This window comes from Monodon monoceros, unplaced genomic scaffold (genome assembly GCF_005190385.1).
Source record: "Monodon monoceros isolate NGI ecotype Baffin Bay Population unplaced genomic scaffold, NGI_Narwhal_1 Super_Scaffold_3, whole genome shotgun sequence".
Taxonomy (NCBI): Eukaryota; Metazoa; Chordata; class Mammalia; order Artiodactyla; family Monodontidae; genus Monodon; species Monodon monoceros.
In genome coordinates, this window is record NW_021703780.1 from 31,779,617 (window position 1) to 31,795,570 (window position 15,954).

Consider the following 15,954-nt stretch of genomic DNA (forward strand, 5'->3'; position numbering starts at 1 on the left):
CACTGATCTCTTGTGATGGGCCACGTGAATGCAACAGGGGAGTTCACGGGCCAAACAGGTTCCCTTCCTCTCTATTGACAGCTGTTAGCTTTTTGGCCAGGGGGGCTGCAAGGAGGAGGTAAGTTAGGCTGCCTGGCCCATGTGCAGCTCTCATCTGAGTCCAGGAAGCTGCCCTCCTCAGAGGGCTCCTGGCTGTCACCTCCCCCCCGCCATTTCCTCCCACCTTTCTCTCTCGTTAGCACATTCCAACCCTCTGCCACTTGCTCTATTTGAGCTGGGCCTCTCCTCAGCCTGGACACCAGATGGAGGTGGAGATGAGGGGAGGCAGCAGCACAGAACAAACAGACCAAATTCACTGGACTTTATGAAAATACTGTTTAGACTCTCCAGACTCCCCAGGCAGCCCTCCTACAGCATGAACGGCAGGTCGATGTTCTTCTCGCCAGTGCCCACGTAGATGTAGCCATAGTTCTTGGTGCGAGGAGCGTGGTAGAAGGTGAGACCTGGCCAGAGCAGGCTGCGCAGCACCACCAGGGTGTTGCCTCTCTCCATCTGGATGCTCCAGGACCCTGAGGAGGAGCAGGAGGCAAGGCCTGGGCACTGTGGAGGCAGAGCCCTGCCGGCCATGCAGAGGCCCCAGGCTCCGGGCAGCCAGGCCCGAGCATTAAGGTCCAGTGGGAAAAGGGAAGACAGTTTAATTATCCCGGCACTTTACTCCTTCTGATTGCCTTTGAGCCGTTTCACTGCTCATTAAAACCACTTCCAGAGGGAGGGCAAAGGAAATGAAAAGAGGTAAAACTCAAAGCAGTCCGTTTTGTTCCTGTCAGCAAGTCTAGTGAAAGGTTGCGTGGGGGAGGAAGCTGAATCCACAGTGCACAGGCAGAGGGGAGCTGGGGCTGGGCTAGGAGAGGCTCCAGGCTCCCTCTCACCCTGCGCTAGGGGTGCTCACTGGTGGCCTTCAGTCCTGGTGCGCTTCACTGCTGTTTGCCATTTGTGCTCTCTTCCCCAGGCCAGAAGCCTCTGCTCTGAGATGGATGAGACCTGACCAGGCTCACACAGAAGTGGGGCCGTTTCAGGCCTCCCAGCTCAGTAGCCCTTTCTGGCAGCCGGCAGACTGGGAGCCATCCTTTGCGGCAGGGTACTTGAGCTGCAACTAAGCCTTTGTCTGTCCTGGGTTCTGCCCGGGTTTTTGCTCCCCAGACGGGAGCAGCCCAGCCTGGGGCTGAGCTGTGCAGCCGTGAGGACTTGGCGGGAAGGGCCTGATCCAGCTCCAGAACCGAGGGAGGGAGCCGTTGTGTGGGAGGAAGGAGCCTGGGAAAATCGCCTCTGGATGCAGATCTGGAACTTCTATTCCCCTGCGCACTGAGGCCTCTCCCGGCCCAGCCGCAGCTCTGCCCCAGGCCCTGCCAGAAAGGCAAATGCTTTGAAGGTTTTGGTGCTGGACCAGCCAGTGATGCGCTGAGAACTGCGCCTAGGCCTTCATCAGCTGCCAGGTCAGCCCGGCTGCCTAGCTTCCACTGCCCCTCTGCCCCCAGGCCTCCTCCAGCCACAGCCCACCATGGTCACTCCACACCCAGCAGCCTCGGAGCTCAGGTCCCACCCTCCCACCCTGAATCCAAGAGACCTGACCACCAGGCACCCCTGCCTCTGATGGCAGCTCAGCCCTACTCAGGGTGCCAGCACCTGCCCAGGTCAAAGCCAGAGCTTTTGGGGGGTGTAGGTCAGCTGGCCTTGGGCTGCTTAGGGAGAGGCCACCTGGAGGCCGCCTCGGCACTGTGCAGTGGCCTGCACCGAGTGCCACCACCCATGCAGTGAGATGATGAAGCAGAAGGCAGTGTGGGCTTGACCCCGCTCCCCCAGGCCCGCTCAGTGCTGGCCAGACAGCATTAAGAAGAAAGGTGTTCCTGGGTTCCCAGAGCTCTGGGTGGGGCACTGCCTAGGTTGGGAATGGGGGCAGTATCTTTCCTGGTCAGAGAAGTGGAGAGTATTTCCCCTAGCTCGCAGCTTTCCTCTGCACATCTCCACCTCACAGACCTGCCCGCAGAGTTCTAGAGGCCTTAAAGGCCTGTTGCTTTCCCAGTCACTCGTTTCAGAAAACAGATGGCCTAGGGGTAACCGGAGAGGGGGTGTGACAGAACAAAGTGTTCCCAGTGCACTGCATTCAGCGTCTGGCCAGAAGCACAGGCCCCCCCAGAAGACAGCCCCTGTTAGCCCCCCCTGCCAGTTCCCAGAGCATCGTCTGGGGTGTCCCTCCCCGCCCTTGGAGACCAGGGCCACACAGCCCCCCTTGAACTGAAAAAGGTCAGGCTCTGCCCACCTGGGGAGGGCAGCTTGCAGCCAGATGCTGCCCTGGAGAAAGAACTGGAATCCTGGAGTCCCCCGGCCCAGACCACTGTCAGCAGTTCCCTGTTGCTGGCACCTTGGCACACCCTGGGCAAGGGCTGGGTCCTGGCCTCCCCTGGCACCAGCCTGCCCACCTAGGGTTTGGCCACCGGGGGGCCCAGGCTCATCAGCAGGGGCTCTCCCCACCCCACCCAAGAGCAAAGAGAAACTGATGGGGATGCTAGAGAAATACATTGCTGCCTCCAGGGTGGGGGCCGGTGCTGAGCACGCCCAGGGTGCTGGCCGAGTACAGGAGCGGCATGGGAAGTGGCCGGCCAGCCAATGACACTACCTCCTCCCTCCCTTGCATTCCTGTCACACTCCTTTCCTTGTCCCTGGTGCAGCTTGTCGCCCAGGAAACACACACACTCAACATGCCAGGAGTCACGTAGTGTCTACCTGGGAAGCCAGGTGCTTGCTGTCACCTTCACCCACTTTTCTCACTGCAACTGCTGGAAAGGCTGGGCCCAGCCAGCCACCACTTGTGGGACTCCGGGGAAAGCAGCCTCCTGCAGCCCTGGTGTTTCCATTCACAGCCTCTGGTCTCTCCCAAGTCTCCCCAGACCTCCCCTCCGGTCCCCTGGCAAGCACTCTTCTCCACAAGCGCTCTTCCTCGAGGGTGTGGTGGGAGGGATATAAGCTGGTAAATCAGGAATGGGCCCTCCTGCATCAGCAGGAAGTTCCAGGGCCTCACCCGCCTTGCCAATATGGAAACCTCAGGTTGGGGTAGGCTCCTCATAGTTACATTCTCCTGCCCGCCAGGAAGGAAGGCAGCAAAGCTCTGAGATTAAGTTTGAGGAGCAGCAGCCTCTCCCGCGACACCAGGGCCACAGTGCATGGGAAGGGGGTGGGGGCGGGGTGGGGAACCAGGCGGAAGAGTTCCCAGTCTTATTGATGAGCAAGGCCAGGCCCCCCGGTCCAGAAGACCGAGCACCTGTCACCCAGGCTTCCACAGGGCTGGAAGGGAGGTGCCACCTGCACACCCCCCAAGAGAAGGCTGATCCCGGACACCGTGTTCCCCGGCCCTCTTCGATGCTGTCCCCCTGGTCCCCCGCTGCTTTCCAGGGAAGCAGGCCCCTTGCTGCCCTCTGCTGCCTGAACTGGGCATTGTGCTGGAGCCTCAGCGGCCCTGTGCTGAGCAGTTCCTGAGATCTGTCAGCTCCGGCCCAGAGTGGAGCAAGGAGAGGCGCTCTGCCCTCTACCCAGCTCGCTCTGCTTCCCAGGACACCTATGACTTTGCTTGTGAGGCACCTTCTATCTTACTTTTCTGTTTCATTTGATCTTCCCAAACCTCTGTGAGGCAAAGATGGTGTCGTGTTCCCAGCGGCGTCTCTGGTGCCTGGTACATAGTAGCTGCTCAGTGGCTATTATTTGCTGATAGAGTGGAAGATTAAGGAGCATTGAATGGCAAGAGTACTGCCTAGAAATCTGGCGTCCTGACCTGGTACTTCATGTGTCATCTGGCAAGAGCCCAAGCTCAGAGAACTCTTAGCTGTTGCCCTGTATCCACCAGGAGGATGGTTCCGCTCCCAAAGCCCTACTCCCACACAACTCCGCAGACCCCAAGGCACAGTTAGGAGGGCATTAGTGGCCCCAGGCAGGGCCAATCTAAGCCATACCTGCTCACAGATGACATGAAGTTCCCCTGAACAATTGCCTCAGACCCAGAAAGGAAACTGATCCTACCTGGGCAGAAAACACGGCTCCCAAATTCCACCCCTCCAGCCAGTGCTGGTGTCCCGGGGAACTCTTCCTCGGGGATTTGGCCTCACTTAGCAGCCCAGCCATTCTGGCTGCTGTCTGCCTGATGGGGCAGCCTCCCAGCTGCTCCTTTTGCTCTTTCACTGGAAGATAAGGAAGGGAGTCTGGGAGCAAAGTCAGAGTGTCTGCTCTCCCCCGACCATCCACACTTTTACCCCCACACCATGGCCCCCATCAAGACATCATGAGAAAAAGCTGGGCCCGACTTCCTGGAGGCTTTCTGGTGTTGGCTCTGGGAGGAAGGGAGCTGGAGGCCCAGAAGCTGTGGAGTTTCCCAAGGTCAGGCCAGGAGCATCCCTCCCCTCAGGCCCACACACACAGGAGATGTCAGGAGCCCTCAGCCCCTAAGGCTCCAGGACTATGGCAAAATGCGGGGGTGGACTGGGGTGTTGAATCATTGGCTGACGCTTCAGCCCTAAGGCCCACCATTAGGGCAAGAAGTCTAAGCGCAAGGGGGAGGAGGCGCTCTTGTGTTACCTGCCCCCGCCCCTGCCCAGTCACCTAGCGCTGTGGAGGGACTGCCTCATCCGCTGGCCCTGGAGCATTCTGCTGCAGGTGAGCAAGGCTGAGAAGTCACCACCGTACAGAGCTTTCCAGCCACATACTGGATCAGGGGTGAGGGGCTGCTGCCGCCAGATTAGGGGCTCTAAGAGGACTTTTCTCCATCCACCATTCAGCCCATGGTGCCAGGTCCCACCACCACAGTGTTCCTGGCTCCCTGTATCAACCAGGGATGTGCAGCCCCCTCCGGCCTTGCCAGGCGGGGAGCAAAGAATTGGAGGAGGTAATGGGAGTCTGGGAAGTATGTCTGGTGGTTGAGAAATGCCCATCCCCAGTAAACCTTTTTCATCTCCCCCAGAGGTCCAGGACCCCCTTTTCTATGCTCAAGGAGGGTTCACTCTGGAGCCCCCACGTGGTGGAGGCCAGAGTAGCCACTCTTTGCTGGCAGTCCTTACCCACCTGGGACCCACGGCCCAGCCCCTGGGGCACTGCAGTACCCCTGAAACAGCCTCCAGATCCCTGGCTTGCCCCTTTCCATCCATCCATGCACCACTGCCTTGTTATCACAGACCTGCTCACAAGCCACCAGCAGCTCCTACTGCCTTGGTCTACGCCTCCTACCCCTTGGCCTTCTAGGCTCTCCTAGGCCTGCCCGACTCACCTCTAAGGCCTTTCTGCTACCGACAACAAGATCAGTAATAATTATTAATTTTTACTTGAGTCCTTAATGTGTTAAGCACTATTATAAATGTTTTCTATATGTGTTAACTCATTTAATTCTCATAACAACCCAATGAGGTAGGAAGTATTATTCCCCTTTTACAAATTGAGGCACAAGGAAATTGAGGGACTTGCCTGAGGTCACCCAGCTAGTATGCGGCAGATTCAGGATTCCAACGCAGGCTTTCTGGTTCTAGAGCCCTTTCCTTTAGCAACTACTGCCGTCCCACCCCTACCCTGAGTTCCAGCCCGACTGGGTTGCTCATTGCTCCTCAGAAGCGTTTCCCCTTAGTGGTGGGGGTGACTATTGTCCTGCCATTCCCAATGTCCACTTAAAATGAAACACCATCTACTTGACACCATAGTTAAGGCCAGAGCCTTGGAGTCTAATGCTCTAACACTTAACTATGTCCTTGGGTTTAACTCTCTGAGCCTCTGTTTCTTCATCTATAAAATGGGGGTAATAGTATCTACCTCATAGGTCAGCTGTGAAGATTAAAATGAGATAAGGCATGGGAAGGACAGTACAATGTCTGGCACACGGTAAGCAGTGTCATTGCTTTTATGAGTAGTTACTAGTATCATTATCTTTGCCATCATCAACAACAGATCCCTCCAGTTCTCAGAACACCAAGCATGGGGAGGGAAAGAAGCAGGGGTGCTGAGTCAGTGCCTTGGGTCTGGCCCCCGAATGCCCAGAGCCTGGCACCTGTCCTGGGATGCAGCATCCAAGCAAGAACATCTTCCAAGGACATGCCCGTCTCTACTGGTGGACCCCAGGAAGGAAATGGGGTCTCTGTGACTCCACCAACTGCTGGCTGTATGCCTGGGTCAGGTGGGACCTGAAGCACAATAAGGCCTCTGGAGACCTCCCTGGTGGCACGGTGGTTAAGTATCCACCTACCAATGCAGGGACAAGGGTTCGATCCCTGGTCCGAGAAGATCCCATGTGCCGTGGAGCAACTAAACTCGTGCACCACAACTCCTGAGCCTGCGCTCTAGAGCCCACGAGCCACAACTACTGAGCCCGCGCACCTAGAGCCTGTGCTCTGCAGCAAGAGAAGCCAATGCAATGAGAAGCCCATGCACCGCAACGGAGAGTAGCCCCCGCTCGCTGCAACTAGAGAAAGACCACACGCAGCAATGAAGACCCAATACAGCCAAATAAATAAATATTTTTTTTAAAAAGGCCTCTGAAGTTGTATGTTTTATGATTAAAAAGTACAACCACTTAACAGGAGGCAAATGTATAGAACTCATTTCCTTAGCAGGTGACCTCAGCAGGTCGGTCAGCACCCACTCACTGAGCACCAGCTGTGTGCCAAGCACTGGATCTAACCCTGAAACTAACCATTGTGATGTATGTATGGCTAGTATTTTCAGGGGTGTTTTCAGAGATGTTTTGGGTCTGGGGGAGATTCCCAATTTGCCTCCATTCAAGATTGGTATGAAAATCAAAAGAAACACTGAGAGACTTCCTGTCTGTGAAAGCACATGGAAGACAATCCTTTCGTCCGCAAACACTTACCAGCTGTTTACTAGGAGCTGAGCCCTGTATTGAGCCCTGGGGAAGCCCCATCCTCAAGGCCCCACAGTGAACCCCCAGTTCCCACCCAGGCCCTAGGTCCCACTCTTAGAGGAGAACGGCAGGTGGCACGGCGCACTGCTCTGACCTGGGGCAAATCCAATGTCCTCCAAGTAAAAGACTGTTACCTTTGGGGATGTCATGCTCCAAGGAGTCCATGAAGTCCAGGGAGGGGTCCAGGTCAGCCTTCTCAAGCAAGGTCTTGTTCTTCAGCTCAACAGGCTCCCTGAAGTGGAAGTAGGAACTGAGCTTCTTGGCTTCAGACGAGGACAGTCCTACAAAAGGGGCAGCAGGTAGGAAGTGAAGGTCATTCCCAAACCCCACAGCCTCCTTCCTCTATGATTGGGGACCACGTGGAGGGGGTTGCAGAGGAGTCAGTCAGCTACTGACGGGGGACTGAAGAGCGAAAAGGGAGCAGGGTTCTCTCAGCCCGAACTTGGCTCAGATCCTGCAATGAGGACAGACCATGGAGGAGGAGGGTAGGAAAAGGTGGGGAGCCCAGCACCACACAAAGCCCCAGACCCAGGTGGCCAGATGCTCCCCCACCCTCAGGCATAAAAGAGTCAGGGTCCAGTGACTGGGTACCCCTGCCAGGCACAGACGCCAGGTCATTGGGCACATCCTCCCAAGTGATGTGGCCACAGCTATTCTTTCTCTGAGAAAGTGGGCAGTCTCCCCTGGACTCCCAGGCACGTGTCCAACTATGCTCAGGAAGAGATGCCTTCTGGCCCTAAGAGATGCCTGAGAATTCACCTTCAAAGGTCCGATTGACACGGATGGGTCCAAAAGGGGTCTTAAAGAGGGCACCTCGGGGGATGACAGCCACAGCCTTGTCGATCTGGTCAATGATGGACACCAAGCGGGTCTCTTCCTTGATCTGGACCTGAGGAGACAAGAGACAAGCCACCCTGCCAGGGCGCTGTGCCCAGTCACCCCTGGTGCAAGGGCCTCAGCATGACCATCTGATCTGGGTCACCACAGTGTAGATGCCAGGGCCATGGAAAATCACGATGGTGAGTCCTTGCCTTCCCGCCCTCCGTTCCTTTCTTAAATTGGTGATGAGTGCAATATTTAAAACTTAAAAAAAAAAAAAGCAGTCTCTCTCATTTCATCCTTGGCCCCCAAATTGCCCTCACTGGGGACAGACATCGTTAACGGTTTTTTATGTACCTTTCCAGAAACAAACCATTCTATCATATTTTAATGTTGCTTATTTTGCCTTTTTAAAATATAAAAGCTATCATGCTCACTGTAGACTATCTGGGTAATAGAGAAATATTTTATAATAAACCTAAGAAAATGAAAACCACTCATAATCCCACCTTCTAGAGGTAATCGCTGATAACACATTGGTATACTTCCTTCTATTCTTTTTTTTATGCCTATATTCAAAGGAAAATTAGAGTTACAGTTTATATAGTTTCATATCCTGCCCTTTGACTTAACATTATTTCTCAAGCATCACCCCATACTATTTTTACGCAGATGAAATTTGGTTATAATCAATATCAAGGGCAGCCCTGAACAAAAGGACTTCATAGAGATGTTTGGGAAAAAGCAGCACTTGACAGGGAAAACATGTCACTGGGAGCCCCCAAAGTCACTCAACCACCTGTTTCCCATGGGCTGCTGACTAGAATTGATTACAAAGGAGGAGACTGAAACTAAATAAGTGTCTAGGCCAGGGGCTTTAAATATGTCACCTCATTTAATCTGCACAAGCCTGCAAAGTAAACATAATGATCCCAATTCTACAGAAAATAAAACTGAGGGGAGGTTAAGTTTGTCAGGCGGGCACGGGGTTGCAGCTGAAGCATCATAGACCTAGACCCAGAGTTTCGGCATCACCTGGGTTCCAGTGCAGAGGCTGGGTTTTGAATCCCAGGTTTCTCTAGTTTCAGAACTTGGGCTGGTTATTTTTTTACTGCACAATCCCATTTCTAGGAGTTGATCCTTCAAATCGAGTGCGCGCATGGGAAATGACGCATGCACAAGCTTATTCACTGTGGCATCACTTGTCAGAGTGAAAACTTGGAAACCGACATTTCCATGAATGAGACGCCGGTTAAATATGGTACGTTCACACAATGGTAAAAAGAATGGAGAGGTTCTTCAAGGCACTGATGTAGAAAAATCTCCAAAATATATTGTTAGGAGAAAAAAGCAAGGTGCAGAACTGTGTGCATAACATGTTGCCATTTGTTTTGTTTTGTTTTTTAAGATAAAAAGAGAATATGTCGGGGTGAGGTATTGGCTGAGGTTTGTACTTGCATAAAATGTCTCTGGAAGCAGAGCTTCTCAAACTTAAAATGCATTATTTAAATCCCCTTGGAGGGACTTCCCTGGCGGCACAGTGGTTAAGAATCCGCCTGCCAATGCAGGGGACACAGGTTCGAGCCCTGGTCCAGGAAGATCCCCCATGCCGAGGAGCAACTAAGCCCGTGCTCCACAACTACCGATCCTGTGTGCTAGAGCCCACGAGCCACAACTACTGAGTCTGCACGCCTAGTGCCCATGCTCTACAGCAAGAGAAGCCACCGCAATGAGAAGCCCCCACTTGCCGCCAACTAGAGAAAGCCCGCTTGCATTAATGAAGACCCAATGCGGCCAAAAATAAATAAATAAACTTATTTTAAAAATAATAAAAATTAAAAATAAATCCCCTTGGAACATGTTAAAATTCAGATCCTGATGCCAGCCCAAGAGTCTGCATTTCTAACTCCCAGGGCATGGTGATGCTTCTGATACAGACTGCACTTTGAGTGGCAAGACTTGGACACACACACACAACACGGTTATATTAATGACCCCCAGAAAGACGACCTGAGTGACTGGTGGATAGGGTAGGAGGGAAACTTTACTATATTCCTTTTTGTGAATTGTGAACCAAGTGAATGTATTACCTAGTAAAATACACATTATACAAAAATATAAGCACCTGCGCACACCCCCTTGCCCCAGAGCAAAGCACACACCCCTTCTTCCCAGCCCCAGCCCCATAGCACGGCTCCCCCGAGAGCTGCCCAGCCACTTTAACACCCTGTCATCACTCAGGAGTGGTGTTACCCTGGGCAAGTCACTTAACCTCTCTCTGTTTCAGTTTCCTCCTCTCTACCACCTGGAGAGTAAGGTACCAACTTCCCAGAGCTGTGAGGATGAAGCAATGGGACTGATACAGTGGCACAGGGCCTTACACACCCAGCACCCGAGGCCCAGCTCGCCCCAGTGGCAGTGATGATAAACGTTGTTTCTGCCGCAGTGTGCATTGGGCTGGGGTTTGGATGGCCCAGGTCCCTTTCATTCGGGTCCTCCTCCTCCTCTTGTCTTCACTCACCACTACTTCTTCTTCAAAGACCTTTTCGCCCTCATTCACCTTCTGCAGCTCGGTGTGTTCATACGCATGTGAGGGGTCCCCCATGAAGCGGCCCTTCACCACAGACGTCTGCATCTCCATCTCCTCTGTGGCAGGGGGCAGGAGGCTCCACTCCATGCAGTTCAGGCTGCCAACAACAACTCCATCACCCCGATTCTAACTCCCCTCTCACTCCAGCTTCCTGCCCCCACCCCTTCTCAAGAGAGGTGAGGCCCAAGAAGAGCTGTTGGGAGTCACATCTTTCCCCTATGAACCGCTAAGTGCCTGTGGTGCACCCCACCCTACACGTGATGAAATTCAGCATGCCAAGATTCCAAGAGCTTCTTCCTAGATAGATATCTGGACTGTGAGGTCCCGGATGAGTTTCTGGAAGCTGAACTTTCCTCAGTTGCAGGTGCCTCTGCTCCTGTGGGCCCCAAATTCATGCTCAGCCTGCCTGCTGAGCTGAAAGCATGGCCATCTCCCCCCACTTATCAGGAAAGCCCAGCCCAGGCCCAAGAAGCTCTCCTCTGAGGTCTTCCCTTCTTTCTCACATCCTGCCAGGAGGGGATATCCTCCCACTCCTCCCTCATCCACGTAGGGCCTGCATCCCCGGCCTGCTCTCTGCTCGCGTTTCCTCCCTTCACTCTCCACTGGCTCCTTCACAACATGAAAACGCCCCAGCTTTATAAAACAACAGCCCTCAAATCCATGCCCCTCTAGAAAATGCCCCTTTCCTGTCCCGCCCACTTCTCCCCCAATTCTGAATCATAAGCGAGAACAATTTGCTCTGTGGCAGCCCTTGCTCTCCCTCACTTTCACTCTTTGACCACTGCACCATGATTCTGCCCCTGGCACCCCAAGAAACTGCTCCAAAGAAGGTCATCCATGGGACCTAAAAGCCAACGAACGCATCTCCATTTCTATCTCCTTTGACATCTCCCTTCTCCCTCCTCCAGTGCCTTAAGTACTTCCAAGGATCTATTCTCACTGCTCTTTTCTCTCCACAGTCTCACCTACCTGACCCCTAGAACCCCAGCTACTCCCTAGTTGACATCCAGAATCCAGCCACCTCTCACCACCTCCACTGCTTCCACCCTTGTCCAAGCCACCATCTACTCTTGCCCAGATATTGCAGTAGCTTCCTAACCGGTCTCCCCATGTCCATACCTGCTCCCCTTTCAGTCCAGTCCCCACCCCGCTGTTAAAACCTAAGCCAGATCGTGTCTCTGTGCAGAACCTTCCAGTGACTTCCCATTGAGCCAAGTCCTTACAGTGCCCCACAGGGCCCTGCACAATTGTCTCGGACCCTCTCTGACCTCATGTCCTGCAATGGTTCCCCTCACTCACTTCTCTCTAGCTACACTAGCCTCTTCAGGGTTCCACACTACACTAAGCACACACCTGCCTCAGGGCCTTTGCACTTGCCTGGAATGCTTTTTCCTGAGATAAACACACAGCTTACTCTCTCAAGTTGCTTCAGGTCTCTTCTCAAATGTTACTATTTATAATAGTACCCCATCCTGTATTCTCTGTCTCCTTTAGCACCAATGCTAAGTGTATGCAGTATATGTGTATGTTTATTTATTGTCTGTCTCCCCTCCCCCACATACACACTAAAATGTAAACTCCATGAAGACAAGGACTTTGTCTCTTTTCTCAGTGAATTCCCCATGCCTAGATCAATGCTGGGCACATACTAGGTGCCAAAGAAATAAAAACTGATTGGAATAGAGTGAGTCTCAAATCTCTATCTTCAGTCCAAATTTTTCTTCTGTACTCCCGATCTGTACTTTAATATGCCTCCTTACCACCCTGCCCCATAGGCACGTCACACCAAATTCACTAGGCCTTCCCTAGTACCTCCTGAATTCTCTCCCAGTGGGGGGCACCAGCACTTACCCAGCTGCCTAAGCTGGAAGGAAGGGTCAACCTTAACCTCCTCTTCACCTTTCCCCATTTAGTCACAAGTCCTGCCACTTCTACCACTTAAATCTTTCCAATCCCTTCCCTCTACTCCCTCAGCTACCTCCTCCTTTCAGTCCCCCTTCATCTGGACACTGCAACAGACTTCCAAATGCTCACCCACTTCCAGACCATTCTACCCACTCAGGTCTGAGCAGGCTCTTCTTGACTAAAGGCCCTCAGTGGCTCCCCATAGCCTGTGGACAAAGTTCAAACCGCTTGGCCTCTCCATCCAGTTCAACATAACACCCTAGGCTGCCACTGCCATGTTTGTCTTCCCACTATTCTCCCAAAACACCCAAAGCCAGCCCAAGCCAATAAGCTTGCAGTTGTTCCCTCTAACTGGCATGCCTGTCTCCCACATTTTCCTAGAGAACTCCAGATCAGATCTCAGTAATCTTATCTAATTACTCTCTAGGAGAATGTCCCACCCTGGCACCCCTTTGTGTACACCTCTGTCCCAGGTTTAAGACACTTTGCTGTAATTGCTGGGTTACCCATTGGTCTCCCTTCCTAGGATGTGAATAACTTGGAGATAGGGGTGAGTCTTAGCCATCTTTTTAACCCCAAGTCTAGCACAGGATACATCCAATCAATGTTGGATTGATGCATGGATAGATAAATGAAGTCTCCAACTTCCTGCGGCCTCAACGGAATGCTTGTAAGATGATAAGCTCCCCATCGTCGGGGGTAGTCAAAAAGAGGCTGGATAGTCCTGTATGGCACTGTCCAGGGAAATTTCTTCAGTTCTAAATCCCTTCTCTCCCATTCCACATTCGTTCACTACTTCCTAGAGTGCCTCCTGTGAGCCAACACCTCCACCAAAGATGCTTCAGGGCCCACTTCCAAACAGCTCCCCACCCCCCTCAAGGCTTCTGACCCTTCTCCAAACTGAACTCTTTGAAAAAGCAGGTCCACCACCTGACGTCTACTCTGGGTCTTCATTCTCCAGAAACTTTCACCTTGCCCTGCCTCCGTTCTTGCCACACGTCCATTATAAACCCACCAGTCTCTAAGTTTCTCTGGCGCCCCTCCCCACGTATCCTCCCAGGGAGGACCTCGCCCACTCGCTTCCTGGACCTCTCCCCTTTCGATCCTACCTCGCGCCCACCCCTTCCTGGCCCTCGCTAGCCCCCGGCTCCTCAGTATCGTCCTGTGGCCTCAGCCAGCCCGGGCGCCGCCTCCACCTGTACAGGGTCTTGCGCGGTGCGAGCTGGTCCTCGCTCAGACCCTGCGCGATGTAGTAATCAGCGACGAGGCCGAGGATGCGGCCCCAGAAAAGGACCCGATCGAAACGGTAGTCGCGCTTAACCAGCATAAGGGAAGTGAGCAGTGAGGCCCGACGGTCCGGGCTGAGGCCCTGCCCACTACCGGACGCCAGCTCCAGAGACAATAGGAGGCTCTCTTCGTCCATTCCTCCAGCGGCTCTGCTCAACGCCTGCCCGGTTGCTAGGAGAAGCCGGTGTCCACCGGGACCCAAAGCTCCGCCCTTCCATCCGACCGGAAGCGGGATTTCACGCACGCGACCTCCTGCAGCTCAACCTTCTAGGGCCTCCTGCCAGCCCTTCTTCCCATGGAGCCCTTCCGAAAAGCCTGGGGGTACACTAGCTCCCTCCCGCTTCCTTTCCCGAGTAGGTGTCGGGAGGTGTTCACTTGTCAGGGCAACAGCGTGGTTTTCCCCCCCAAATAGGCAGGATACAGTGATAGGTTGGAGGTCCAAATAAGCCAAATTCTGGGGATATTTTTGCTTTCCCTAAGCCCTTACACACGGTCGACATTTACTGAGTCCTCACTGTATATGCAGTGGGGGGTTGGGAAGAAAAATGCAACAGCGACACTAGCTATATTATTTCACTCCAGTCGTGTCCTTTCTTGGCCTCAGAATTATCTATGCAGAAAAGAATTTGAGATCCTCTTGGCTCTAGGATACCAAGGCAATTAATCCCCCGCAAAGCCAGGTCTTACAAAGACCTAGGCAAGGTGATGGGGGGAGCGGGGGCGGTGAAGTTCCCCAGTGGCCCAGTGGTTGGTTAGGACTCCCCGCTTTCACTGCCTGAGGACCTGAGCCAATCCCTGGTGGGGGAATTAAGATCCCACTAGCCCTGCGGCACAGGTAGCTGGGGCCTAGGCAATGGGGCAAGGTATAGGGCCATACCTTGGGAAAGGAGGGTGCGAAGAGGGGTACAAAATGGGTGATTTTACAGACTACACTTTCCCATCAACATTTACATTAACAACTACATGTTCCCTACCACCTACATTTACCTACCTCAAGCCCCACAACTGTTGCTTTTAGGCGAAAGTGGTGGCAACAGATGAAAGGCCAGAACCCCACTGAAGCTGGGGCTCTTCACTCCCTGGGCCAGATACTATTTCTTCACATCCATCTCTGGAGTGCCCAGCCAAGGTTAAGAGATAAACAGGGACTTGCATAGTGGCGCAGTGGTTAAGGATCCGCCTGTCAATGCAGGGGACACGGGTTTGAGCCCTGGTCCGGGAGGATCCCACATGCCGCGGAGCAACTAAGCCCGTGCGCCACAACTACTGAGCCTGCGCAATAGAGCCCGCGAGCCACAACTACTGAAGCCCGTGTGCCACAACTACTGAAGCCCGCGCACCTAGAGCCCGTGCTCCGCAACAAAGAGAAGGCCCCGCGATGAGAAGCCCGCACACCACAACGAGGAGTAGCCCCACTCGCCACAACTAGAGAAAACCCATGCTCAGCAACGAAGACCCAATGCAGCCAAAAATAAATAAATTTTTAAAAAGAGATAAACAGGTGCCTCAGCAGGCTTGTTGTCAGAGAAGGAGATGGGATTTATTGATAAAATTATTAACTGATATTTTAATTTCTGGATTCCTTTGGAGAACTCATGAAATCAGAATGACCTGGCCCCAATGCCAACCCGACAGAGAAGTGTCTAAATTACCTGAATAATTACTTTGATTGCCTAGACATTGTTTATGAAGGCTTTTAAAAGTAGTACTTGAGGGATCTGACTTGGCTTAATGTGTCTTACATCTCAAAACAATTTATAACTTGTTCAAAACTCTCCCTCCCTTTAGGCAGACCCCTTAGCCTGTCCCTTCCCAAGTGGGAGATATGGCCCTGCTCCTCTTCTGTAAGGTAATATCAGACACAAAACCAGCAAAGTCCAGCTGGTGGAATATGCTTCAAGTGGACACAGCACAGAAAAGATCTCAAACCTTTTGTTTGCATTGATTCCATATTTACTCCGCACCAATAAATGGCAGGTTCCATGTCACGAAACACAATCTGAAGCCAGAGACGGAAGTCCTGCTGCTTTCCAATTCTGCCACCTTCAGTAGGGCAAACCCTGTTTAATTAGCTCAGAGTAAAATCACACAGGGTGTACAGCAGTGTAAAGCACTGAGCCTCTGGAGCCAGCTGGACTGGGTTTGAATCCAGGTTTTGACACCTATGCAAGTTATTCAATCTCATGAATCCAGGTTTCGACACTTATCTTATGCAAGTTATTCAACCTCCCCAATCTCCCCAAGCGTCATCTATAAAATGGGGACTATAATATGAACTTTTCAAGGTTATTAGATTAGATAATGTATGTAAAGTGCTTAAAATCTACTATAAAATATAAACTATTTTTATGTTTTCTTAAAATATAAAACATTCTTCTTAAAACGTGAAAAATAGTATATATTGCCCCCA

The 15,954-nt window shown here is 52.7% G+C and overlaps 1 protein-coding gene across 1 annotated transcript; it reads right to left on the reverse strand.

Moving 5' to 3' along the window:
* Positions 1-350: 350 nt before the first annotated feature.
* Positions 351-14,712, reverse strand: RSPH9 (radial spoke head 9 homolog). The gene is made up of 5 exons (XM_029242540.1): positions 13,367-14,712; positions 10,284-10,449; positions 7,703-7,832; positions 7,078-7,224; positions 351-569 (listed from the first exon to the last, which is right to left on the reverse strand). Exons 1-5 carry the CDS (start codon positions 13,678-13,680, stop codon positions 409-411), a joined length of 918 nt encoding a protein of 305 aa, XP_029098373.1. The 5' UTR covers positions 13,681-14,712; the 3' UTR covers positions 351-408.
* Positions 14,713-15,954: the final 1,242 nt, after the last annotated feature.